General features: G+C 36.6%; 1 protein-coding gene across 1 annotated transcript in view; it reads right to left on the minus strand.

Moving 5' to 3' along the window:
- Positions 1–26,977, minus strand: part of ADGRG6 (adhesion G protein-coupled receptor G6) — a 161,994-nt gene that overhangs the window by 55,348 nt on the left and 79,669 nt on the right. Inside the window, exons 3-5 of the mRNA XM_056125999.1 lie at positions 23,325–23,666; positions 20,247–20,870; positions 8,487–8,555 (exon numbers count right to left, since the gene is read on the minus strand). Coding sequence (XP_055981974.1) covers positions 8,487–8,555; positions 20,247–20,870; positions 23,325–23,666 — 1,035 coding nt within the window. The remainder of the gene's footprint in view (positions 1–8,486; positions 8,556–20,246; positions 20,871–23,324; positions 23,667–26,977) is intronic.

A 26,977-nucleotide genomic window follows, 5' to 3' on the forward strand; every position in this document is an offset into this window, starting at 1 on the left:
TAGGAGACTAACACCCAAGAATAGCAGAGTACCAGGTTTTAAGTACCAGGATGTTTACTCCATGGCTTGGAGGCCAACCGCACATGCTGGGGAAAAGGCAGCTCAGATAGAGAAGGGAGGACCCAATAAAGGGTGTTGGGAGCATCCTCCCAGGATGGGAGATGTGTGCTGAAAGTAGACAATAGAACAAACATGATTACCTCTCAATGCCTCTTTTGCAAACCATAGCACCCAAAAGGAGAGAGAGAACAAGGGGGAATGCCCTGCCACAGAGGCAGGGTGGGAAACTGGGATCAGTGGTGGTGGAGAATGGAAACTGGTGGAGGGATTGGGTATTCGATCATTGTATAACTGAAACCCAAGCACAAAAATTTGTAAATCTACAACTGTACCTCATGGTGTTTCACTAATAAAAATCTAAATAAAAAAATTTAAAGAGATGGAGAGGATTGTTTCAGAGAATAAAATGCACCATTCACAATTGTGTCAGGAGTAGTGAATCTTTATGCACCAAATAACCTTTAGAGAAAACATAGGGCAAAATCGGTCATCAAGAAGATGACAACTATAGGAGTCTTTAACACATCTCATAGACAAGTGAAAATAAATAGGATAAAAAAAAATTAAAGAGATGGAAGGGATTGTTTCAGAGAATAAAATACACCATCCACAATTGAGTCAGGAGTAGTGAATCTTTATGCACCAAATAACCTTTAGAGAAAACATAGGGCAAAATCTGTCATCAAGAAGATGACAATTATAGGAGTCTTTAACACATCTCATAAACAAGTGAAAATAAATAAACAGGACAAAAAAGTTTCTTGGAGTTATAAGAATGAAACTAATTAACTATATTCAAAGGTACAAAGAATAAAGGTGTGAAAAGATAGATTTAAAAATACATATTAGAAAAGCTTGATGTCAAAATAAAAACTAGTGTTATTTTAGATTCAAGCTTATTTCTTTAACCTACTACTGCAGAATTTTTGTTAATAATTTTTATTAGTGAAACACCATGAGGTATAGTTGTAGACTTACAAATTTTTGTGCTTGGGTTTTGATTATACAATGATCAAATACCCATCCCTCCACCAGTGCCCATTTTCCACCACCATGGATCCCAGTATTCCTCCCACCCCCATCCCGCGCCCGTCCCACCCTGCATCTGTGGCAGGGCATTCCCTTTGATTCTCTCTCTCTTTTGGGGTGTTGTGGTCTGCTGCAGAATTTTTATCACAACAGTGACATTTGGAATAGGACCAGAACCCTGTTTATCTTACACAATGTTTTTAAGACACCTGGCTTAAACTTATATAGACAATCAGACCATACAGACCATACATATACCTTTATATTGGCTTCTTTTAGTTGAAAAACTAAACCTATGTGAAAAAATGGAAATTACTGGTGCCATAATTTCTACTTATAAGTTAGGTTTTTAGAATAAAAATAAGGACTAGTGCAATTTTAGTTCCTTACTTAGTAACAGTGCTACAGTGCTACTTAGTTGCTTGTACTGTACTCACCAAAGTACAGTATTCTGCAGTACTAGAGTAATGATGCAGTTTGGAGTGTAAATAGTAACTAATCCAAGACCTTTTCAGGGGGATGTAAATAGCACAAATTTAATTGGGGTGCAGTTCATTAAATTAATTATATTTTGAAATGCCTATTAAAAACATAAATCACAAGATAAATTGCTCTGGAGCTGAGAGACAATGCAGGGGTTAAGATACTTGCCACGGTTGTGGTACTTGCCTGGTACCACATGGTTTCTTCACTGAAGTGCAGAACTAGAGGCTCCTACAACACTACAGGGTATGGCCCAGAGGCCCACAAGTATCACCATGGTGTCCAGGATAACCCCAACATTGCAATGTCCAAGCAGCACTATTAAATCTTTGGTCCTCATATTGCCCTGTCAACCTGGTTAAAGGAGAATCACTGGGAGGGAATTCCAGAAACTTCTTAGCACAATTTGTGAGGTTTCTAAATAAAAGCATTTTAAAAGACAATTTTTGTCAATCTATGACCTGAGGTAGCCAGGGAAAAATAACAAAAATCACCTTAATATGGTGATTACACCAAAATATGGGAATCTTTCATAAAAGTGTGGGAAGGTGCTTTATTGAGAGATATATATATATCTATATATATATATTCAACCAAAATTTCTTGTTGCCAAATTGTCTTATCCCACCCCATTTTCTTACATAGGTCTATCGAGACAAAAAATTCAGCATAAATCTTTTTTTTTTTACTTTTTGGGGTCACACCCGGCATTGCACGGGGGTTACTTCTGGCTCATGCACTCAGGAATTACTCCTGGTGGTGCTCGGAGGACCATATGGAATGCTGGGGATCGAACCCGGGTCGGCCACTTGCAAGGCAAATGCCCTACCCACTGTGCTATCGCTCCAGCCCCAACATAAATATTTGATAGTCAGATTTTAAAGAGCCAAGTAAGGTAAGTAACAGATGTGACAGTATTGGCGATCTTTCCTAAAATGAATAAAATGAGATTCTCCAATATATCAACTCACAAGTCTGAGAATGCTCATTCTATCACTTTCCCAGGAAATATAAAAATATCACTTATAGCATCTGAAAATGTTGACAGCACATAAAGGGTTTTAAGTAGTCGTACTTGGAGTGTACAAAGTCCCACTTAGTCCCAAGGTAAACGTGTGATGCTCTTTTTGGTGATTTAAAACTTAATTGCATCAAGGGGGAAAAAAAGACCTCACTTAGTTGATCATGCTTTGTTAATACTTCCCTTTCTAAAAAGATAATGACTTCAGACAACTCAACGTGAGATAGCAATAGGACATCAGGCCAACTCAGTGTCACTGTTTCACTTCTTTTTAAAATAAGCAGTACTTTTGGTTCCATTTTGAAATAAACATATCAGTTTTACCATAATAAAAGAACAAAGATTTGAATTCAAGTGAGGATCAATTAAAAAATTAAATTATGAAGGAGTTAGTATAGGTGGTTCAAGGATATGGTAAAATTGTTCACATGGTATAAAAATTTAAGCAGGCAATGTTAAGAATATTTCTACCATGTGATGACTGTTCAGTATATTTATTTTTAAAATCTGAAATTATGTTTATTAAGAATCATCTGGAATTATTTTTTTCTTTCCTATGACCAACCATTTTATTTTATTTATTTATTTATTTATTTATTTATTTTGCTTTTTGTGTCACAGCCGGAGATGCTCTGGAGTTACTCCTGACTCTGCACTTAGGAATTGTTCCTGGCAGTACTTGGGGGACCTTATGGGATGCTGGGGATCGAACCCAGGTTGGCCGTGTGCAAGGCAAATGCCCTACCCGCTGTGCTATCTATCACCACCCTGGGCCCATGTGGTCAACCATTTTAACCAACTCTAACATTCACTTGCTTTGTTAGGATGCCAATGAAGGTTATGACGCAGAGAGGGAAGGACGAAACAAGGCTCTTTTCAAGAATGTCCGAAATGACATGATGGAGTGAATACAGCTCCACTCCATCAAACCCGCTCTCTGCAACATCATATAAATGTTCTTGGGCAGTAGAGGATGTGCCAGTCCCAGAGGGAGAATGTCACAGAGGCTCTTTGTCTGAACATACAAAGGGCAAAGTACTTCGTTAGAATTATAATATTCCCATCTACTGGCTGGAATCCATGAGAAATATGCACTGGAAGCATTAACTGCGGTTGATTTCTTGGGGGTCGCTGGAATTTTTGCTCCTTCATAAATCTCCATGGTGTAACAACCAGAACAGCCATAAACACTTCCTTGAATCAGATCTTTATAACTCTAGTAAAATTTATACCTATGCTGCACATAAAATATTTCATACTTCCAGTTTAAATGGCCATATAGAGGAATTGATGCAAATCTTGAAACCAAAGAGAAAAAAAATGAGCTACAAGGGGGTCTTTTCTCTGGGCTTGGGGTCATGGTCTCAGGAGCTAAATGAAAGGCATGGAGAAAATTCCCTTGCTTCTCTATATCGGAGAATATTACTATGTTCCAGGCATGGTGAAGTAACCTATTTGGAACTTCTTTTTATTTTGAGAAACTGAAATCACTTATTTTAAATTACAAAAAACGAATATATATTTGGCCCATATAGTAGCAAATTAAATAAGAAACCAATTCACTAACATATCTTGGATTTTTCTTATTTTAATATCTGGCATATTTGCAAATTATAAACAAAATAAAAAATTCAGGAAAAAGTTTTTATATGATCCATAATTTAGTTGCTATACATTTCCATTTTAATCATTATTCTTCTACAAATAAAATTAGAGCAAAAATATTAACATACAAGTTGATATAAATATAACAAACATTTCAATGTAATGCTAGCTCCAGTAAAAAAAATGAATATGTAAGCTTTACAAATGCAAAATTCTTTTTTAAAACTTTTCATTGAATCACTGTGAGATAGACCTTTACAAATCTGTTCATGATTAGATTTCAGTCATAAAGTAGTTCAATACCCATCCCTTCACCAAATGTACATTTCCCAGCACCAGTGTTCCCAGGCTCCCTTCCATCACTCTCCACCCCCAGTCTGCCTCAAAGGGAGGGGCTTTTCTTCTCTCTGTGTCTCTGTCTTTCTGTCTCTGTCTCTGTCTCTCTCTCCTCCTTTTGGGTATTGTGGTTTGCAATATTGACAACTGAAACATTATCAAGAATATTCCTTTATCTACTTTTAACACCCAGCTCTTGTCCTGCGTGATTCTTCCCAGATATTATTGTAAAATTCTTTAAAAGCCTATCTTGCTAAAGGTAATAACCTGACAAATATCATGAGTAATTTTTTAAATATCTCTAGGATGAAGCAAATTAATTCTTTTAATTAATGTTTGATCTTAAATTTTTCCTTTAAATGAACTTTAACTAAAAATAAAAAGGAATAGTTCCAGGAATGTATTAGTCTTACTGATTTTAGAGTGGAAATGAAAGCAAAGAAACTTACATTTATGTATTTTACTAGTGTTGCATTGATTTCGATAATATAAACTACATTGAAATATTAAATATTCATTCATATACTTAGAATATAAATTTTCAACCTTCCAGTTATAAAAAAAATGTCAAACAAAGCTACAGCATGGTGACTATAGTTAATAACACCAAATAAATATTCAATTAGTCAGCAAGGGATAGTCCTATATTGCACATTTCAAATACCTCTAAAAGTTCTTATCACAAAAAAATTTTAACTCTATGTTGATAGATGTTAGTCTTTTCATTAAAATTTTTATTGACTCTAGGTGAATTTAAAAATAATATTTATTCATGATTGAGTTTCAGGCATACAGTGTTCCAGTACCAATCCCTTCACCAATGGCCACTTCCCTTCAAAAATGGCCTCAGTTTCCCTCGTTCCACTCCTTGCCCACTCTGGCCTGCCTCTGTGTCAGGCACTATTTTCTTTGCTTTTTTTTAAATACCCATCTCCACCTCTTTAGACAGTGTGACACAGTGTGACACACTTTAGACACTGTAGTTTAAAATCCTGTTACTGACATGTCATTTTCTCACCTTTCAGTACCTCATCCTGGTCCAGAGCAACTGTTTCCCTCCATCTTTTTTGCTCGGGTCCCTTTCCTACCCTATCCCACCAAGCCGTGGCAAGTTTCCTCTATGGACTAGTTCTCCTGGCCTTTGCTTCTATTGCCTTTGGGTGTTTGTTACGTCTCTACGATGTTTCCTTATTATAGATAATAGCTTTAATGTAGTGTTCATTTCAGAACATATACAAATATTGAATAATGATGCTGTACACCTGAAATCAACATAATGATATAGGCATAATTAAATGTTGAACATTTGTGCCTACAAGATATAAACAAATATTCATCATTTCACACATACTACAATCATAAAAGGTAATGATTTCTTACCATTCCTTTGTCTATCGGTTCTATTAGTTACAGGGATGTTAGTGGTGACAGTGCGTGGTGTAGTACTAGGAGAGTTTACAGTAGCTGGTAATAAAGATGACAAAGATGTAATTTTGCAAGGAGCATATGACAGTTAATATGGATGAGCAACCTATAATTAATGCATGAAATATAGGGAGGAGAAATAGAAATCATTTCTTGTCACTAAAGATAATAAGGTGATTAATGCGTATAATGAAGCTTTGCCTTCTATAGCACATTAAGAATGAATTCACGTGGCCTTTGGGGTTATAGTGCACAAGACTACGAAAACAGCATAAAGGGACAAGAGATAGAATATTTTTATCCTAGACCTATGTCCATCATTAACAGGCTGATCACCTCACAGAACATTACTAGATTTTACTAGATCTTCATTTCCTAAGTTGTTTTCTTTCTAAAGGTTAGTCAAGGCAGTCTGAACAGCACCACCTATGAACTTGTAAATTCTTTAGGCTTCTTCCTAATACATGGAGACTAGAGAAATAAAATCTCTGAAGAAAATAATTTTTTCTTTGACAGGATAAATAGAAAAAAATGATGTACCCAATAAGTTTGCTAAACATTGATGAATAAAGTGGATTTTAAAAGGGCAAGTATTACAGGGGAGACATTTTCAAAGGATTATGTCATAGTTATGCTTCTGATATTATTAAAACTCTCAAAGATTAAATCCTTATGTAACGCTCTGATATTATCTTTCTAAAGACATTCTAGAAAAACTATATGCATAAAAAATACACACAAAATTTTCACTTTATGTTTGCAGGCTGGAGTGATAGCACAGCGGGTAGGACATTTGCCTTGCATGCGGCTGACCTGGCTTCGACTCCTCTGCCCCTCTTGGAGAGCTCGGCAAGTTACCAAGAGTATCTCGCCCGCACAGCAAAGCCTAGCAAGCTACCCGTGACATATTCGATATGCCAAAAACAGTAACAAGAAGTCTCACAATTTGTTGTGAGACATTACTGGTGCCCACTCAAGTAAATCGATGAACAACGGGAGGAAAATGTTATAGTGCTATCTTTGCAGTACATTTGCATTAAATATATATTCATGTGCACAATAACAATTTGTTTTATACTTGACATACTTACTACTTCCTTTTTTTTAAGTTTGAAACATTTAAGTGACCAGGCAGAAAAAATTGCCTTCTAAAGGTTTTTTTTTTTTTTTTTGCTTTGGGGTCACACCAGTGGTGCTCAGGGCTTACTCCTGGTGGGATTCAGGGGACCATATGGGCTACCACAGGTCGAACCCAGGTTAGAAGCATGTTAACACCCTAGAATCTTTTTAGTATTAAATTTCCTGATACAAAAATATACTCCTCTTCAGTACCCCTATGTAACCTTTATGTATGTATACCAATCAATGAACATGAAAGTGCTTTGAGGCTATTTAGGGAAAGAGCAAGGGAAAGACAGATCTAGCCCTTTGGCCTAAAGAACCAGTACATAGTTATATCAAATTAAAAGAAAATATAAACTCTAGATAAATAATCCTCAGTATTTGAACTAAATAAAAACTTAAGATTTGCTTCCCAATTTCATATAGCTATGTGAACATCACATTGAGTTAATGGAAAGAAAATAATAATTTTATTTTCAATGATAATAGTGTCTCAGAAGAGAAATATAGATAACAATAACTTACACAGCTTCTCCTTGCCTTCTTTACTCTCAAACTGAAGCCACGGATAAACTTAGGTTTCTATTTGATCTGATTCTAACTCTTGTCACTTTCATGCTATGATCCTTTTAGAAAGAGCTTTAACAAAAGGCACTTCATGATTCTTAATGTGGTATACAGAATATACTAAAATGCACAGAAACATCTAATAGATTCATGGGCAAAAAAGCTTATGGTAATTGGAGAAATAATAAAAATAAACCAAAATAGGTTATATTAAGACCGTGACTAATATGTTATTTGACATGCAGTTATTTAGTACATAACTGAAATCTTGACCATAATATAACCATTCTGCATTATAGTCATTAATAAAATCACATTAATATTAGTTTTGCATGATAATTTTTAAATTTTAATATTCAAATCATATTGTGTATTATACGTTGTCTCAGAGCTTTTGGTCTCACTAAGCTGAATATTCAACTTAGTTTTTCCCATCAAGTTTGAGAAATAAATATGCTTACAAATATTGCATAACAATATTGGTCTTTTGAAATATACTTGAGAAGAAATAAGAGGAGAAAATGAAACCAACTCTGTTCTCATAGTAAATAATGATTCACATTTGAAAACTCATTGCTTGATGGTAATGTAGTCATCCTGCCTGAGAATGCATTCCTACCCCCACACAATCTGCACTGTGCATCCACACAGCTAAAATATACCAGAAATCCTTCTGGTTTTTGCTGCTTTCTGTTTTTCAAGTAAAAAAAAATAAGATGAAAAGAAAAACAGTAACAGTGACACTGATTAGAACAGCAAGCAGAAAACAGAGAGAGAGAGAGAGAGAGAGAGAGAGAGAGAGAGAGAGAGAGAATCTAGAAGATGACCAGTCCCTTACCTTGACAAAGGGTCCCCAAATCTGCACAGCTGGCAAGTTCTGCTGCTGGGAGTGGAATCAGGTAGGAACCTTGATACAAGCAAAGAAATATGAAAGTTTGACTTAATGATTATCTGGAGAAGAAAATCTAAAGCATGTGATTGATGTAACAGGAGTAGGACATAAGTTCACCTGGAATACTCCTGACAAGAAAGCCTCCTAAAAACTTTGTGTCTTATTAGTTGCTGCAAAAGTACATCAAGTTCATGAAACTTCTCTCAACATCTCAAACTCAAATTTATAGGTTATCTGTACATGAAAGAAAACAATGTGCCTTTGCTCCTTAAGTTTTGGGAGAAACACCAGGACTTTATTCATATATTCAATGACAAGACTTTGGCAGAATTCTTATCACTGAAATACGAACATCAAAGATGTTGTTAATCCACACAAAATGCATATTTCTTCTTTATGGACACTTGTCTACGTTATTTTCAATACAGTATTTGTGTTTTTTTAATTTCAAATCAGTGTCTGTGTCACGTCTTTTCAAGTTTTTACTGACTCACCCTCATCAAGAAACAGATTTTGAGCTGATTTTCTAGCCATGGATAATCTCTTTTTGCCAATCAACAGACATTTGTCAACAATCTGAGGTAGATGAAGATAAGCCAAACATGAATACTTTTAAAATCAACAGAAAAATTCACAGATAGATATTATGTATATAGGCAAATATTTGTGCCAATTTACATTTATTTACAAATGTATGAGCCTACTTATATTTAATCAATTCAATCTATTTAAAGTAATATTTAATTCAGTGTACACTTAATTTTAAAAGGACACTTCTGAAATAGTGATTCAATTCTAATGTTTCAACATTTTCTATCTTCCCTGGGAGAAAGTCCTAGTTCTCTGAATGATATACGTGATTAGCAGACCAGAGGAGTTAACTGGGAGTTTGGTGATAAGTGTACAGATATAAAGGTAAGAGGTGTAAAGCTCTGTGCACATTAGTACCCTGAGTGCTGGGATGCTATGTCTCTCTTGCAGTGGTAAACCCACAACTATAGTAGAAAGGTGCTTTACTGAATAAATTATCATATGCTTCCAGAAATGAATACTAACATTTTAAATGTTTTTTGGTTTTGCTTTTGTTTGAGGGTTATATCCAGCAGTCTTGAGGCTTACTCCTGGCTCTGTGCTCATAGATTACTCCTAGAAGTGCTTGGGGGTCTATATGTGATGTCAGGGTTCAAACCAGGGTTGGTCACCTGCAAGACAAGTACCCTACTTATTGTACTATCATTCAGATTCTGTTTTTAACTCTTTATTAAAACAAAAGAATTGAAGGAATTCAGGTTAAAATAATGACTGAAATTTGAAAACACACTTGAGGTTTGTTAATAACTAAACACGGAGATATAAGAAGTATGTACAATCTAATAATTCAGGTTTGATATCAGGAGTCCAGTGATGACAAACAGTACGAGAAAGATGTAAGACCTGTGAAGATGGAATGCATGGAATTTAATTTCATGAAGAGCAGGGGAAAAAAAGAGAATAATCAAGAACATGTTTCCGGTTTGCAACCTTTAAAACTGATACACAAGGGTCTCACAAAAGGAGATACACTATACTGCAGGAAGGGCAAATTAAAGTTTGGTCAGATAAACAGTGAAAGTCGGTGATGGGAACTGAGATAACCTGTGTGACATCAGTTTCCTTGCACCGGTGTACCTGGTTCTATAAGAGACCTAAACAGAATCTGTATGACTGTGGGATCATGCCAGGTAGGGTGAAGACTTGATGAACTTGTAGATAGCCCTATATTTAAAAATCAGATTTTTGGATGAGAACTATCACTTAAATGGTAGAACACACATGTTTAGCATGTGCCAGGTGCAGTACTGCATGACACCTCCCGCCCCCCCCCCCCCCCCCCCCCCGCAGGAGAAGTCTTACCTGCCTGAGGTGCTCATTATTTTCTTAAAAGTCAGATTTTTTTAAAAAGAGATAGATATTTAAAAGGATAATATAAGTTTCTATAGAGGCTTATTTTTTTACAGAAGTTAACTGTAGACAGTTTCATGGAGGTTGAAGCTATGTCAAATAAACCAAAAAAAAAAAGTTTAAAAAAGAACAAAAGCTGAGCTTTTTTACTTGCACTGGAGTTTTGTAGTAGATCCATGGAAATGAGTGTCAGTAGCGTGGGAATGATGTACTGCAGATTGCCTGTCCTTAGAGCAGTGAATGCAAACAGAGGAAGTTTGGTTAGGAAAGGAAGTAGAGACGGGATTCAGGAGGGGAAGGTTGAAAATTTAGACAAGAGTACTAAGGAAAAAAGGTATTTGAGAATTTCATCTTCAATATGTTCTGCCCATTCTTTTTTCTCACCATTCCCAATGTATAGCCCTTTCTCACAAGACCTGACTTCCCCTGCAGGCTTTTTTTTTTTTTTATTACAGTGAGGGACTTCTGAGAACCTAAAAGCTTGTGAAACTCAAAATGACTGAGGAAATCTCAGGCAGCCACTGAAGGAAGCCAGGCAGGAGACCCAGGTTGGAGTTCCTGCGCTGCTCAAGTTACACTCAGTGCTGGCTCTCTGGCACCAATAGGGTATCTCTGGAAGACAAAGGGAGATAAGACCACACTGTGGGAAAGTGTTTACAGGCGACTACATTTCCACTGCAGTTTAATAAAGAACATAGGAGCTAAGGGAGAAAATCCGGAAGAATGATGCTCTAGAGAAAGGTTAATACTGTAACATTTCATGAGTTTCATTGTCAGAACAACGACTTGTTTTAATGTGTGACAAGGGAAACTATTATCTCTCAATATAGAACTTATCAGTGGCTTTTTCAGGGGGACATTTACAGCTTAGCCAATTGAAATTGCTTACAAATATTCAATAAAGTCTAATTCTAATGGTTCCATAAAGCAAGAACAATTAACTTAGAAGATTCTTTTAGTGAAAATAGTGTAAATCCAAGTGACATTTAATTAGAAGTTACATTGATAAATCTGATATTAAAATTACACAAAATTACAGAAATGATAAAAAGCATACAGAAACTTCTTATTTCTACCCAGTTCCGGTTTCAACCCATCATCATGAAACAGCGACATCCTCTATCACTTTTCCCATATGGATTTCCAAACCAGTATTTCCTTGATAGCGATATACTTATCACCAAGGAATTGTTTTGCAAATGTAACCTATGTGTGTATTCACTGATACAGGGGCGGTGGGGGGAGTGAGAGATACTGCTCAGATGTTTAAAGATACTTTTGTAAGATGGGAAGGTAGCAAAACTAACTAGAGCACAGGCCCCCACATTCCATCTCCAACAATGTCTGACTCTTCAGGACAGCTGGATAAAGTTCTGGGTGTTCCCGACAAGGCAATGGAGGCTTCCTTCAAAAGAATCAGTTACAACAAAGGTATTTATTTAATGTTAATTATAAAGTTTAGAACCAATTTCCTCTAAAAAGTGTAATCAATCACTGAAACTGTGCAGTTGACGAAAAATTCTAACACCATTAACCTTTCTTTTCAGTGTATTATTTTTCCAAAATCTTGCTACTAAAAGAAGACACTGTTCCTTAGGTAAATTATAGTTAAAAAAAGATTAGGGGTGGATCACAGAAATAGTACAGTTTGTCTTGCATTCAGCTAACCCAGTTCAATCTCCAGCATACTGTACGGTCCCCTGAGCACTGCCAAGAGCAATCCCTATGTACAGAGCCAGGAGTAGGACCTGAGCACCAACAGAAAAAGCCCAAAGACCAGGAAAAAAAAACAGGGTCGATTAGAGCCAGTAACTCTTCTCACACCCTACTTAGTAATCCACACAATAATGCAAATAAAACAGGCAGCACTATAACCTCATTGTGAAATACAGAAATTATAGCAGTTAGCATTAAATACCTATTGTGAATTGTAATAACTGGGAATTTTTTTCCAATTCTCTTTGTAGTTGTTACTAAATTAAATTATAATTTTTTTCACAGCACTGTAGCACTGTCCTCCCGCTGTTCATCAATTTGCTCCAACGGGCACCAGTAACATCTCCATTGTGAGATTTGTTGTTACTGTTTTTGGTATATCAAATATGCCACAGGGAGCTTGCTAGGCTCTGCCGTGTGGGCGGGATACTCTTGGTAGCTTGCCGGGCTCTCCGAGAGGGATGGACAAATCGAACCTGGGTTGGCTGAATGCAAGGCAAATGCCCTATCCGCTGTGCTATCGCTCCAGCAGAACTCTTCCAGGAAACGTTTGTATTTATAAAGAGTTTTGGCATCTTGAAAGAATGAATTAGTTTACAGAGAAAAAATCATTTACCTTATTAGACACAATAATTAATAATCTTAAAAATACTGTATTAATTCATTTATTAAAGATCAAGAAAAGGAGTCCATATTGAGTTTGAGTTTTATGGCTCTGCAGAGAAGGCTATAATAATGGAAAGTTCTGTCACTGGGAATAAAAATCAGTACAAATCCATAAATTTCTAAAAAAAAAATAGCAACAAAGTTGTGTACATATAAACTGCATCTTATCTCTATATCCACAGTGGCTAATAAATATTAGTGTTTACTAAGAGCTTGTTAAGCAGATGCAATTTGTTTGAACATAGCCTATTCATCGAGTTGTACTGTACCACTCCTTTGGGATCAGTGGTACAGTACAGTCATCAGTCATCAGTAAAATAAATAAACAGGTATATAAGGCGCTGTCTGTTCTTTGTGAAAACTAATGAGCATTGGTCAGTATTTAAGCTGGAATCATAACACAGGAAACTGCTCGCACCTATATTTTAAATTTTTCTATGGAAATTGGGCTGGAGCGACAGCACAGCGGGTAGGGTGTTTGCTTTGCATGCAACCAACCCGGGTTCGATTCCTTCCTCCCTCTCGGAGAGCCCGGCAAGCTACCAAGAGTATTCTGCCCACATGGCAGAGCCTGGGAAGCTCCCCGTGGCATATTCAATATGCCAAAAAAACAGTAATAAGTCTCATAATGGAGATGTTACTGGTGCCTGCTCAAGCAAATCAATGAACAACGGGAGTGCAGTGTTACAGACAGTGTTATGGAAATTATCCCTGGCAATCACAGAACTGGGTATATTTAAAAGTGCTATCATTGGGCTGGAGAGATAGCACAGCGGGTAGGGCGTTTGCCTTGCACGCGGCCGACCCGGGTTCGATTCCCAGCATCCCATATGGTCCCCTGAACACCGCCAAGAGTAAGTCCTGAGTGCAGAGCCAGGAATAACCCCTGTGCATTGCCAGGTGTGACCCCAAAAGCAAAAATAGATAAATAAATAAATAAATAAAAGTGTTATCATCTGTATCTTGCACTGGAGTGATAGCACAGCAGGTAGGATGTTTGCCTTGCACGCGATGACACAGCTGAGGAGGGTTCGATCCACGAGGGTTCGATTCCTCTACTCCTCTCAGAGAGCCTGGCAAGCTATCGAGAGTATCCTGCCTGCACAGCAAAGCCTGGAAAGCTCCCTGTGACATATTCAATATGCCAAACACAGTAACAAGTCTCACAATGGAGACGTTACTGGTGCTCGCTTGAGCAAATTGATGAACAACGGGAGGACAGTGACAGTGACATCTGTACCTTTAATCTTAATTCTTAAAAATCCAATATGCTTGGAGGGAGAGTGACTGTCTAGCAGATAAGGTGCTTGCCTTACATGTGACCAACCCAGTTCTATCCCAGACATCCTATATGATCCACTAAACACCGTCAGGAATAATTTCTGAGTGCAGAGCCAGGAGTAAACCTGGAGCATCATCAAGTGTGGGATAAAAACAAAAACAAAAACAAAACAAAACAAAACAAAAAAACAAAAAATCAACAACGCATGCTCTTCAAGCCCCTGTTCTCTCTTCAATGTGTACCTCACTTGATTTCTTTCCTGGATTATTTCCACATTATGGAAGTCTGTGTTGTTTCTAGAACATACACTTCTCCCTTGCTCTCCTATCACATCTTTCTAAGTAAGTGTTAATAAAATCTACCTTTTCTCTTTCTCTTCTCTTCTCTTCTCTCTCTCTCTCTTCCCCTCCCCCTCTCTCCTTCCAATCACCACCCCCCCCTTTACACACAGTGTTCAATGAAGCATAATGATTACAGTATAGAAGAGTTATCTCAATGGGCAGAGCACATGCTTTGAATGTGGGTGGCACAGGTTTGATTCCCAGAACCTTATGGTCCCCTAAGAGTCCCTGAGCATGCCAGGTGGGTTCCCCAACACCAAAATGAATGATGCTATCATATGAAGAAATAACTGTTGCTAAATAAAGTAGCACTTCTGTTAATGCCTAATAAGATGAATCATGTCTTGGAGGGTGAAGAGGGAAGAGACTATGAGATACTGGTAGTGAGATCTTGAAATACTGGTGGAGAGCTTGGTGTTGTGCTTGGCAATTACCAAATAATGATCTTAATATAATTGAAAACTATAATAAATCAATAGATATAAAACTTTTGAATTACAAAACACATTATTATGATTACTAATTTTTTACATATATCTAATTTTATTAAGTAAAAGATTAGTATATTTTAAAAACACCTTCTGAAAATTTCTCAATTATGTACCTTAACTAACATTAGTATACCACTGAAAAAATACAGTCTAAAATTATTTAAGTGATTTATTAGGCAAAGATATCTAATATTTGAAATAAGTGACAGTACATAATTTATGTTATATATATGACTGTTTTAATGTCTAATGTTTTAATGTCTAACATAATGTCTAATTTATGTTAAATTAATTTAGCAATAGACTCTTGAAGTTCTGCACATATTCTATCATAAGTTGATTTTACAATGAATGCTCCTATTTAATATCTATTGTCAGGTCGCTGGAATGTTGGGAATGAAAGTGTGCTTCCCATTGGTTACTGTACCAGTCATTAGTTTTGGGAAATTGCTATTACCATAAACAGTAAGCCACAACATTCCAGGAAAAAAAATGAAAGGTTAGAATCTTAATAGAGCATACTTTTTTTTCATTTGTTGAAGTTCTGCTTAGCTAACAAGCTTAGATATAATCTCAGTTACAGGTATTTCCTGTCCATTAATAAGTGACTTGGGTTCCTCAACTTCCAGAGCTGATGATTAAGCTGCAGGAAACTCCCTTTCCCATTATGACTCTAGAAGAACAGTCCAGGATATCTGAATCTACAGAATGTGGGTGTAACGTCACAGTGGAATGTCAAGAAGACCATTGCAAAAGTTAAAGGAATTCAAATACATGAACACTTTCCAGCTTATACTACACCTTTGGTCGAAATTTGTTTGAAAAGATATTATAGATATGAAATCCCATAAGTTTGTACTTGATGGATGAAGGGTAATCATAAGACCAAGGTAAGGAATCTTAAAGAGAGTCCTAAAGGTACCCAGATTTCATATAAAGACAGGTGCATTTTACTTCACCAATACCTTGGTCACTTATTTCTTCAAAGCATCAATTTCCTGTGTAAAGTGAAGGGAGAGACCTACATAGAGATTCCTTAATATAAATGCCTGCTGAGGCAGAAAGCAGCAATCTAATGACAAAGGAATCTAGGGTGGAAAGAGTATGAAGTGGGTATGAATGAGGAGATGTATAATGTCCCTTCACGAGGTGTGTCCTGATGAAACATATCCCTCTTGTCCCCTACAAGGTGAGCTAGAATATTCAAAAATTAGTATGCATGTGAAACTTGATTTTAGCGATAAATAACCGCTTAAAGCCATTGTGTGGGAGGGTTGGGTAGATAGAAGAGATCCATGGGAAATTGGTGGAGAGGAGCAAGCACTCTAGTGGTTAGTGTGGTGTTGGGACAATCAATTCCCGAAAGTGTCGTTAAACGCATTGCAAATCACAGTACCTCAAAGAAAATGGTATCAAAAAAATGTTTAAAATAGTTTATCATCTAAACTGCGCTGGAGTGATAGCACAGTGGTAGGGCGTTTGCCTTGCGTGCAGCCAGCCCGGCCGAACCGGGTTTGATTCCTCCGCCTCTCTCGGAGAGCCTGGCAAGCTACGGAGATATATTCAATATGCCAAACACAATAACAAGAAGTATCACAATGGAGACGTTACTGGGCCCACTTGAGCAAATCGATGAACAATGGGAGGACAGTGTTTGACAGTTTGATCATCTAAACTGTGTGCAAGTGAAAATCTGTGAGATAAGAGTAAGAAAGACAGTAATAAATATTTGTGGCTACAGTACAAGACAAAAGTCACAACTCCAGTTTTTTCAGGAACCCATGGTCTATAATCACTCTTCAGCATCATTAAGATAGTCTCAATAACGTTTTTGTGAAATATGAGATCAATAATAAAAAATAAAGGCAATAACGAATTTAGGCAAATAAACTATAACCAAAGGGAAAGGACCATGTGAAGGGATGAATAATAGCTCATCTGGATTGCAAAAGACAAAAATGAATTTCACAATTTTCTATGAAATTGACCCAAATTCTTGGACTAAGTAGTAATCCAATACTGGAATCAATACATATACTGACTCTAAGATTATTCTGTTTAATTTGGAATTAGATTCTGATGTCATTCACTTTATCTTAACTGGACGCTTCCTAAATATTTCTTTAAAAATGTGTTGCTGGGAGCCACACCCAGCAGTGCTCGGGGTTTACTCCTGGCTCTGTATGCAGGGATCTCTTCTGGTGGTGCTCAGAGGACCATAGGTGGTGTTGGGGATCAAGCTGGGGTCATCCATGGGCAAGAAAATCACTCTTCACACTGTGGCCCCTAGTATTGGGCTCCCTTAATATTTTGGTCACATGCATGTTTGTTATCTTTTCTTTTCTCCCACACGCAAAAAATATTTAAACAGAACTTCCAGGGATACCTGAATTACTGGCAAACATGTTCAAATTGAAGACTAAAAAACTGAAATTTTAAAAAATTTTGCCTTTACATTTTTCAACATTTATAAAGATAGTGAATAACTTTATAATTATATCAATTTAGTATATATAGATGACAATGTATAAACTTTTATACTTGAAATGTGAAGTATTATAAACAAGTTACTTCATTTGAAGAAAAAATATTATAAATAATTGAGTATTCTAAAGTTATTACACGAACAAAATTTAGATAAATAGAAACAAATAAATGTACTCCCCACCCATGCAAAGTATCTTTGAATGAATAGTTCATTTCTTGCTTCTGACTCAGAAGACACTGCAGGTCTTTTCCAGGTCGTTGAAAGCATAAGCTTTAGACACCCAGATCTTTCTAATTCTCCAGACTAGTTTTAAGGGTTGGCAGGGTTTCTCTTAAAGGGCCTAAGGATGGTGAGTCATTTTCTTTCTCAGAATCCCTCATACCACTGGAGCCCAGAGGTAACATATAAAATACAAAATTTTATGATCTGAGTTGTATTCCAGGAAAACTTTATTTAAAAATTGCCACAGATGTTCCTGGTGTGTCAACCTCTGGTCTATGTGATGTCTGAGAGAAGTTTATTAGTATTATATAGTAGCTTGCCATATTTATTATATTATTGTATTCAAAATGCATTGCAGGACATTTCATTCATTTTTCTTGAAACAATTAGCATTAATATCATGAGAGGAATTGCCTTCTTAGAGAAAGCATTGCTGGCCAAGAGGATATTCCAGGACCTTTGTATTCTTGCCTGGGCGACATACTCTAGTACTAAATCTCATCCCATAGTCCAAATATGTATATTTTGAAAGCAGTTTACTTTCTACCAGTTAAGAAAACACAGCTCCAAAGACGAACTTCCTGGGCACAATTCTTGGCCAGTTATTAACTGCGTGGTCTTGATTAATCATTTAATCTCTTTGTATCAGAGATTTTTCATATACAAAACAGGGTTAATAATAAAGCGTTCATTATTGGATTTCTCTTATAGAAAAGAAGTTAATATGGAACTGGAGACATAGTAGAGAAGGTAGGGTGCTTGCCTTGCATGCGGCCAACCAGGGTTCAATCCCAAGCACCAGCCTCGACGGGCCAGCAGTGAGCCCTGAGTGTAGAGTCAGGAATAAGTCCAGAGTATAGTTAGGTATGGCTCCCAAACAAAAAAGGATTAAGTTAATATATGTAATTGATAAAATAATAGTCATAATTTATATAAAGTTTAAGTATATAGAAGCATAGCTATTATTAATATACCTAATCAAATATTTTGGGGGGGCAGTTGTTGATCTTCAAATATTACCCCACAGAAAGGCAAATGGCAAATGGTCTACATTATGCCTTTTTAATAATGGCCAAGAATATGGAGTAGAATAGGCCCCTAGATTAAAGATAATGGCCTGTATGGATGAAGTGTGCCACAGCCCGTTCCTCAGTCCACTATCTCACACCAAACACACACTTTTTCTTCACTTTCCATCTGCAGAGTGATACTCTCAGGAAGTCCCAGAAGGTGTTCCATAGCTCATTAAAGTTCTGGAGTCTCCTTTTGGAACAGGGTTGTGGTTTACTCTCTTTTTCCAATAACCCAAAACATATGCTTCTCAGAGCAGTAGGTGAGAGTTGCTAAGCCATAAGTGAAATGCATGGGAGGGAAAGTGGGTACACGGCATCCAGTCAATAACTCCTCCTTTGCTCAATGTGCTGGCAATGAATTTCTGAATAAATGTTCTCCAAAGACACAAAGATATGAGTTTTGCATATTGAGCAATCTTCCCTACTTTAATAAGAGCTATCCCATGACTTAAAATTATACATTATCTTAGATTTATATGACATTTAAATCTGATGACTATTCTGTAACTGAATTTTTTCTAGATAAAATTAAGGACTTTCAGAACTACTGTTGGTACATAGAGAATATAAGTGATTTTCATAGTTCTTTGATACATAGAATAAAGGTAAAGGCCCTCCCGTTGATCATCGATTTGCTCGAGCGGGCCCAGTAATGTCTACATTGGAGACTTTGTTGTTACTGTGTTTGGCATATTGAATACGTCACGGGGAGCTTGCCAGGCTCTGCCATGCGGGCGAGATACTCTCGGTAGCTTGCCGGGCTCTCCGAGAGGGGCGGAGGAATTGAACTCAGGTCGGCCATGTTGGCTGCATGCAAGGCAAATGCCCTACTGCTGTGCTATCGCTCCAGCCCCACATAGAATAATTTTTCTAAATATTTTAAATTTAGCCATTCTGACAAATCACAGTCTCTTAACGGAAAAGCAAAAAGAAAAGATTACTGGAAATGAAGTTGAATGATCATTTTCTAATAAACAGAGAACATGACTTATTGATAATTCTGATCACCAATATTATCAAAAAAAGGACACTTCTGATATTTAATACTAGTTAGGTAAATATAGTACTTTTAAGATCTAATTGCTTTTGTAACATAAAGAAAATTTCATTCCAAGATTAAGTCATATTATGTTATTTAGAACTAATTCTCAATATTATTTTTTATTATGTAGTACCTCTAAAACAATTTTTAAAATTTTTTATTTCTTCTGTTTCAGTTATGGTATTAATATTTCTCAAATAAAAATTCCTCAATTTCTATTTGAGAAATATTAATTATAAAATGTGTTTATGATGGAGGAATTGTGTGGTATTTTGTGATACTAGGAAAAAATTTAAATGATAGAACCAAAAGCTTTCATTAAATATATTTGACTTATAATCACCCATGTATGCATGCATATATGAGTGTAATTTATTGTTTGATGGACATGCTCATAGACCCAGCCTTAAAAATATGGAAATAAAAACTCTGCCATAGACTTACCACAGCTTAAGTTGCTTTCAGCTTTGAGAGCTAGAGTTGGTATATTCCAAAATTCATTTTGCCAGTCGACCACATTCCCTTTCACATTACAGCTGAGGTTGGAGAGGATTTTGGAATTCATGGTGAAATTCCAAAGTCTAAAGTTATAAATGTCCCCTTTTAGAGAGGCAATTTCATTTTGATTGGAGCCCAACAACAATTTCCCATTCCCAGGAATAACTTTACTAATGGTAGAATCACATGGAAATGCTTCATAGGTTCTTTTGAAATTTACACCAACAGAACCCAAAGAATTATTCCAAACCATGCAGAGCTGCTCAAAGCTTTCTGTAAAAATGTCTTCTTTATCCTTTACAGGTAAAACACTGTTTAGTAAGCACTTGGAGCCAGAAATAAATAGAAAGTAGCCACTCTTGTCCTTTCCAAAACTGAGTAACGGTGTGAGGGATGCATTGGAGTAGGAGAAAGCTGTCCATTCACTGTCATCTTTGCCAACTTTGGTTGCTTCGAAGCAGAGTGTGAAAGCACTGAGTTCTGGAATAGAGACACTTTTTGCAACAGATACCTGGTAAGCATCTAGTGTCTGGGGTAAAATGACTTTCTGATTTCTTAAGGACACAGCAACTAGGAGAAAACATAGGAAAAGTCGGTTAGTTTCAGACATTGACTAACGAGATGCAAAACAGGATACTCCCATCCCCTCCACCATTAATCAGATTTTACCCGCCCTTTTCCACATGAGTTCTCCTTTCTCTGAGCACTCACTCTCTATCACGAATTAATAACCTTTTATGAATAATAAAAAAAGTAAGTAACACCACTCATCTGAACTCATCATGGCTGGATTTGACACCTAATAGGAGAGAGAGAACAAAAGGGAGTGCCCTGCCACAGAGGCAGGGTGGGATGGGGAGATGGGGGGTGGGAGGGATACTGGGATCCATGGTGGTGGGAAATGGGCACCGGTGGAGGGATGGGTATTTGATCATTGTATAATTGAAACCCAAGCACAAAAATTTGTAAGTCTACAACTGTACCTCATGGTGTCTCACTAATAAAAATAAAAATTTAAAAAAAAATCTTTTAGATACTTGAGGAAAGCTGATGCAAATATATTTTAAATCCCTGCACCAAAAAAAAGGTAATTGAGGAAACTACCAATTTAAAGAAAGCTCTGTTTCTCCATTAAGACTTTTCAATATCATATTATTTTTCAAATAGTTGTTAAATATAATAGCTAACAGTTCCTGTTTCCATTAAGAACTGCCTTCCACACCACCTAGATGTTCATGTGCGCCCCTTATTCCTGCTGACACTCATATCCTCAAGTTTTTCCCATCAGTGGATTATTTTAAGAACCAAGAAAATTAAGTTGCAAGGAAAAATTCACTAAAAAATGCACATGCACAAAAAAATTGGACATTTAAACTATATTTCCTTTATGTGTGGGCATTTGAGCTAACTTTTGAGAAATAGTAAATATTGGCTTTTGAAAGGGGAGAGGGTGTAACTTCCTATCCCTGCTCTTCCACCCAGTGTGGCGTGACCTGGGCAGAGTGTCCTCCTTTCCCTGCCTTATCTCTTCATCTGTGACAAGAGAACAATGGTATGACTCACATATGTGGCAAATAAGACTTAAAGAAGTGAATATCTACAGAATACCAGAACAGTGCCTCGAGCATAGTCAATACACAGCTATTACTGATCATTAATAGAAATTACTATTATTAAGCATATTTAATAAGAATGAATGCTTCAATCTATGAATTTTGTGAACATACGAAATTACTAAAGAATATAATTAATTTAATTCTATTTTAATAAAATAGGTATTGTGGAGCATATACCGATTGAAGAAAAATGCAGCTCTCTTTAAAAGCACAATTTAATACTAGTTTCATATGAATGCTTCTAACATATATTTTAATATGCAAAGAATAGGTCTGGGATAAAAATATGATTTTAATGTAAGTATGCCATGTTAAAATCATGATGGAATTTAATTGAATTGTAAGCATTAACCTACTTTTAAAATAGAATCTATAGATATTGCTACCAAGAGATATTCATGCACTAGGAACCCATATGATTTGTTAAAATAAAAAAACGAAGAGGAAATATGTGTACTGGTAACTTATTAATAATTGTTATGGCTAGAAGAGACATGTAGGCAATCCCAATTTGCTTTCATATTTTCATATTTCTATATATCTTGTAATTCTCATACTTAAAAAGGCATGTACATTTAAATTAAGCACACAAATACTATAATCAATCACAAATAGTAAATAGTAAATAATGATACAAGAGTTATAACACTGACAGTCATTTTCATATTTATATCTTTCCTTTTTTGTTTCTTATTAGATCATAATTATATCTTTCCTTTTTTGTTTCTTATTTCTTATCTACTACAAGAACTCAGCAGATAAAATATATAACTGAAACTCAAAACTTTGAAACTTCACTTTTCCTCAAGTAGATAACAATTAAAGATATTGAGATTATTAAAATGTATGAATACTACAATCTGTGACTTAGTTGATAAGAGCATTTTCATCTCCTTCAACTAACATTATCCAAGGGATTTTTATAAGACTAACTTGTCTACTGGCTTAGATATAAATAGATTTTTGTATTTTAATTGATATGCTAACTTTCCATATATCCCATATTTCCACATTTTCCCTAGCACAATTCCTTAAAAGGGCAGTATTTTAAGGGCCTAAAATAAAATGATCTCTAAATACTTTAAAAGGTTCAGTGGAGAGATATTAGAATTACAGATTTTAATTATTATGTGTGAACTATCTAATGTCTTCCAACCAGCCTTTAAAGGTTCTGCATATAAACAATATGAAAGAACTCAAGCTCTACTGTAACCAGATTTTGGATCTGGTAACTATATACCACTAATGAGAATGCTCACAGAATATTAACAGATTCCTGTTCTTAAATTCGAATCCTAATCATTCACATTCACATGAAAGAGCATAGCTCTGTCTTCTGGTCCCTGTGTTTACTGGAGAACATGTTAAATGAAAGCAGAAGGTTGGCGCCTGCCTTTAGTTTACATACCTCTGATATAGCTGGCATTGAAACCTTTCTTCGGGATGCTAAAGTCACTTGAAAAGGACACATGCATCTCATTTGCACTTGAGTTGAAGGACAGGCCTTTGGCAGTTGCTCCACAGAATTTGGTCTGGCTTTCTCCATTATCAAGGGATAATGAGTCATAAATGCAATTGGGAGCTTCCTCGATGTCGAAGTCATTGAAGGTTATCTGAATGATATAGCCGGTGGGCGCTCGGAGGGTCCACATGCAGGCCTGGCTGTTAGGATAGTCGTTAGGGTAGCACGGAGAAGTAAAGGTCCCAGAAGGGTTGGATAGGACAACCCTGCAGTTGGCGCATCCCAACACTGTTGGCCAGGTAAAAGAGAGACAGAGAAGGGCTCGGATCAGATGCATCCAGCAAACCAATACCACTTACTGTGAACAATTAAACAGTCAACATTTACAAATATCTACTGGATCATGAAAAGTGGAATAAAAAAATACCTAAAGGAAACAGAGACAAATCAATAAAAACATAAGGAAGAAAAAGGGTTATAGACCACAATCTTGGGGGCAGTCAGACACTCTGAGATACTAAAGAAATTAACAGGGACTTTCTGCAGTAAAATGCACAAAAACCACTGAAGTGGCATTCAATTTCGTGGAATACATGAGGCCTCAGGAGGCAATGATGGACTTCACAAAGCAATACTGACCACAAGAAAGAATCTCTACAGTAGACATGTGTGTAATGGGTTACGTAAATGGTGTGGCAAGGTTACAGAACTATGATGGTAGAACTTAATGTTACAAACCATGGATATAAAGAAAGAAAAATCTTAGGAAATAAGTATTTTAACTAAAAGTTGCTAATATAAAAATGACAGGTGGTAATTTTTTTTATAAATTCAAAGAAATAGTTTAGGGGCTAAAAAGATAGTGGGTTTGGTGGGGGAGTAAAGCACTCTTATTCAACTGACCTGGCACTTGTATGCAACTGACCATTCACCCTATATGATCCCCTTGAGGATCATGAGGAGTGAGTCCTAACTGTGTAAATTGAAGTAAGCCATAAACACAACTGTGACCCCCAATTGGGGAAAAAAAATCCAAGTAAATAGCATTACCTTATAGTCATGGAATATTTATGGCTTTGAAGGTAATTTTTTTATCCCATTTATTTATCATAGTTGGTAATTTTGTACTGACAAAATTCTTATTTATGTGGGAACATAGAAAATATGTAATGAGTACCTCTTATAAGCGAGGCACTCATGTAAATATCATATTCCAGTGAACAGAGAAGACAAAAATATTTGCCTGAGGAAACAAGGATAAAGCTCTGAACCAGCAGAGCCCTTGTTTTGCCTGGTGAGGCCCTGGGATTGGCACCCCTCAACATACACCCTTGCAAAACACACACACACACACACACACACACACACACACACACACACACACACACACACACCACTGTGACTCCTACATTTTTTTTTGGTGTGATATGTCTTTATTCTGCTCATCGTTTCTTTTTTTTTAAATTTTTATTAGTAAAACACCATGAGGTACAGTTGTAGATTTACAAATTTTTGTGCTTGGGTTTCGATTATACAATGATCAAATACCCATCCCTCCACCAGTGCCCATTTTCCACCACCATGGATCCCAGTATCCCTCCCACACCCATCCCTCCCATCCCACCCTGCCTCTGTGGCAGGGCATTCCCTTTTGTTATCTCTCTCCTTTTGTGACTCCGACATTTATACCCAAAGTTAAATAAACAATAATGACAGGTGAGAATAAAAGAGATAGTGAGAAAAAGTAAATAAAAGTAATCAAAGTAAATCAATCCATTACATCCCAATAATTTATCCAGGGCCTGCTCACAGGTAGATCCAGAAACAAGGAACATTGTCTTCCTATCTTGTGATGTTTTTACAATTAATATTAGTTTGCTTTTAAAGATCCATGCAAATCAGAGACTTCCAGTCTTATTTGGTCTAGCGCCCCCTCCCCGTTTCCAAAAGAAAAATATCACTCAGTACCCCCTTTGGAAATATTGTTCCAGAGAACAAAGGAAGTATCTCCCCAATTTTACCCAAGGCTATTATTGTCCATCTGGATCTTTCTAGCACCTTGGGGTATCACTCACTTTGGAATAGACTGGTATAAATGTTGGCAGAAATCTCATATACTAATACTGAGCTATATTTATGGAAAGCATTTTAAATATATTATGCTCCTTCCTCTCATTGAACTAAGCAAAGTCAGTATGTTATATGTAATACCTTTTCTTTTTTTTATAATTTATTTATTTATTGAATCACTGTGGGAAAATTTACAAACAAAGCTTTCAGGTTTAGGACTCAGTCATGCAAATATCAAACACATTTCCCTTTACCAATACTTACTTTTTACCACGAACCCCAATAAAACCCCACCTCCCAACCCTCCCAATGCCTGTGAGGCATATGAGTTCTAGTTAACATTCTATCTACTTTGACTAGATTCATTGTTTCGATAAAAGATGCACCATTATTATTTAGAGTTTACCACCCCCCCATCAGACATGCTGAAAAAGCGTTGTGAAATGATTTGCTTTCTACAGCTGGGTTCAAGAATTAAATGTTTTGGATTTCTGCTATTTTACTTATTAACCCTGGAAGTATTTCTACTAAAAGTCAGATGATTAAGAGATTGGTTTCTGTGCTCTGGAGTCGTGGCCGTGCTGGAGAGCCGCTCGTGGGGGGCAACTGGTGACCTCGGTAGGGCGTGAAGGATGGGCCGGAACGCCCCCCTTCCCATGAGGTTTTCGTCGCCCCCAGACCCCCGGCTCATATAGTAGTTATTACAAATAATGTTTGCTCTCCTATACAGTTAAGAACTTATTCATTATGTGAAGCTTCCCAAATATGTTTTTTCCTTTCCTCTCTAGCCACCTTGTGTTATGCGCTAATTTGTATTGATCTGACTTCAATCCTTTCTAACTGTTCTTCCATCCTTTCTAATTCATTCTCCACACTGTTCTTCCGGAGTCTCTGATAATGGAAACACGTCTAAATCGAAGAATGACTAAGTACAACAAATAGAAATGAGTCAAGAAGAGTGTGTCCAAAACTTGGGAAAGAATGCGTGTGCTGTGAATGATTTCTTTGGATGGGTCTTTGGAACTCTTTTTTCAATGATTTTCCTCATTTCATAGATCAGAGATGACTAAGCTTCTCTGACAAATTTTGCTTCTGGTCACTGCACCTTGGGCTTAAGAGAGAGACACAAACCCCTTAAATTAACAATAACATGTTCAGACATGGGCGCTAACGATTAAAAGACAAGCAAAGAAAAGAAAACAAGACACAATCTATGCGTCATCCAGATACATATGCATGCAGCACCCTTTGGGAGTGCTATTCACTGTATCCAAGATCCAAATAATGTTCATGACTTCCTTTATCCTGTGCCAAATAGTCTTACTAAGAACAGAATGAGAGAAACAGGGGAATTTAGTCTGACTGAAAACACTGACTACTGTAATCTAGAGCATGCCCGTTTTTTCTCTGAGCCTCGGGTTTGTGTTCTTACACTGGTGATAATAACAGCGCTGCCTCCCAGGGTTCTGTGAAGGGCTAACCATTGACAAGTCTTTGGCGATCTACCAGACACAAAAGCACTATTTTAG

This window comes from Sorex fumeus, unplaced genomic scaffold (genome assembly GCF_029834395.1).
Source record: "Sorex fumeus unplaced genomic scaffold, SorFum_2.1 ptg000061l, whole genome shotgun sequence".
NCBI classification, from domain to species: domain Eukaryota; kingdom Metazoa; phylum Chordata; class Mammalia; order Eulipotyphla; family Soricidae; genus Sorex; species Sorex fumeus.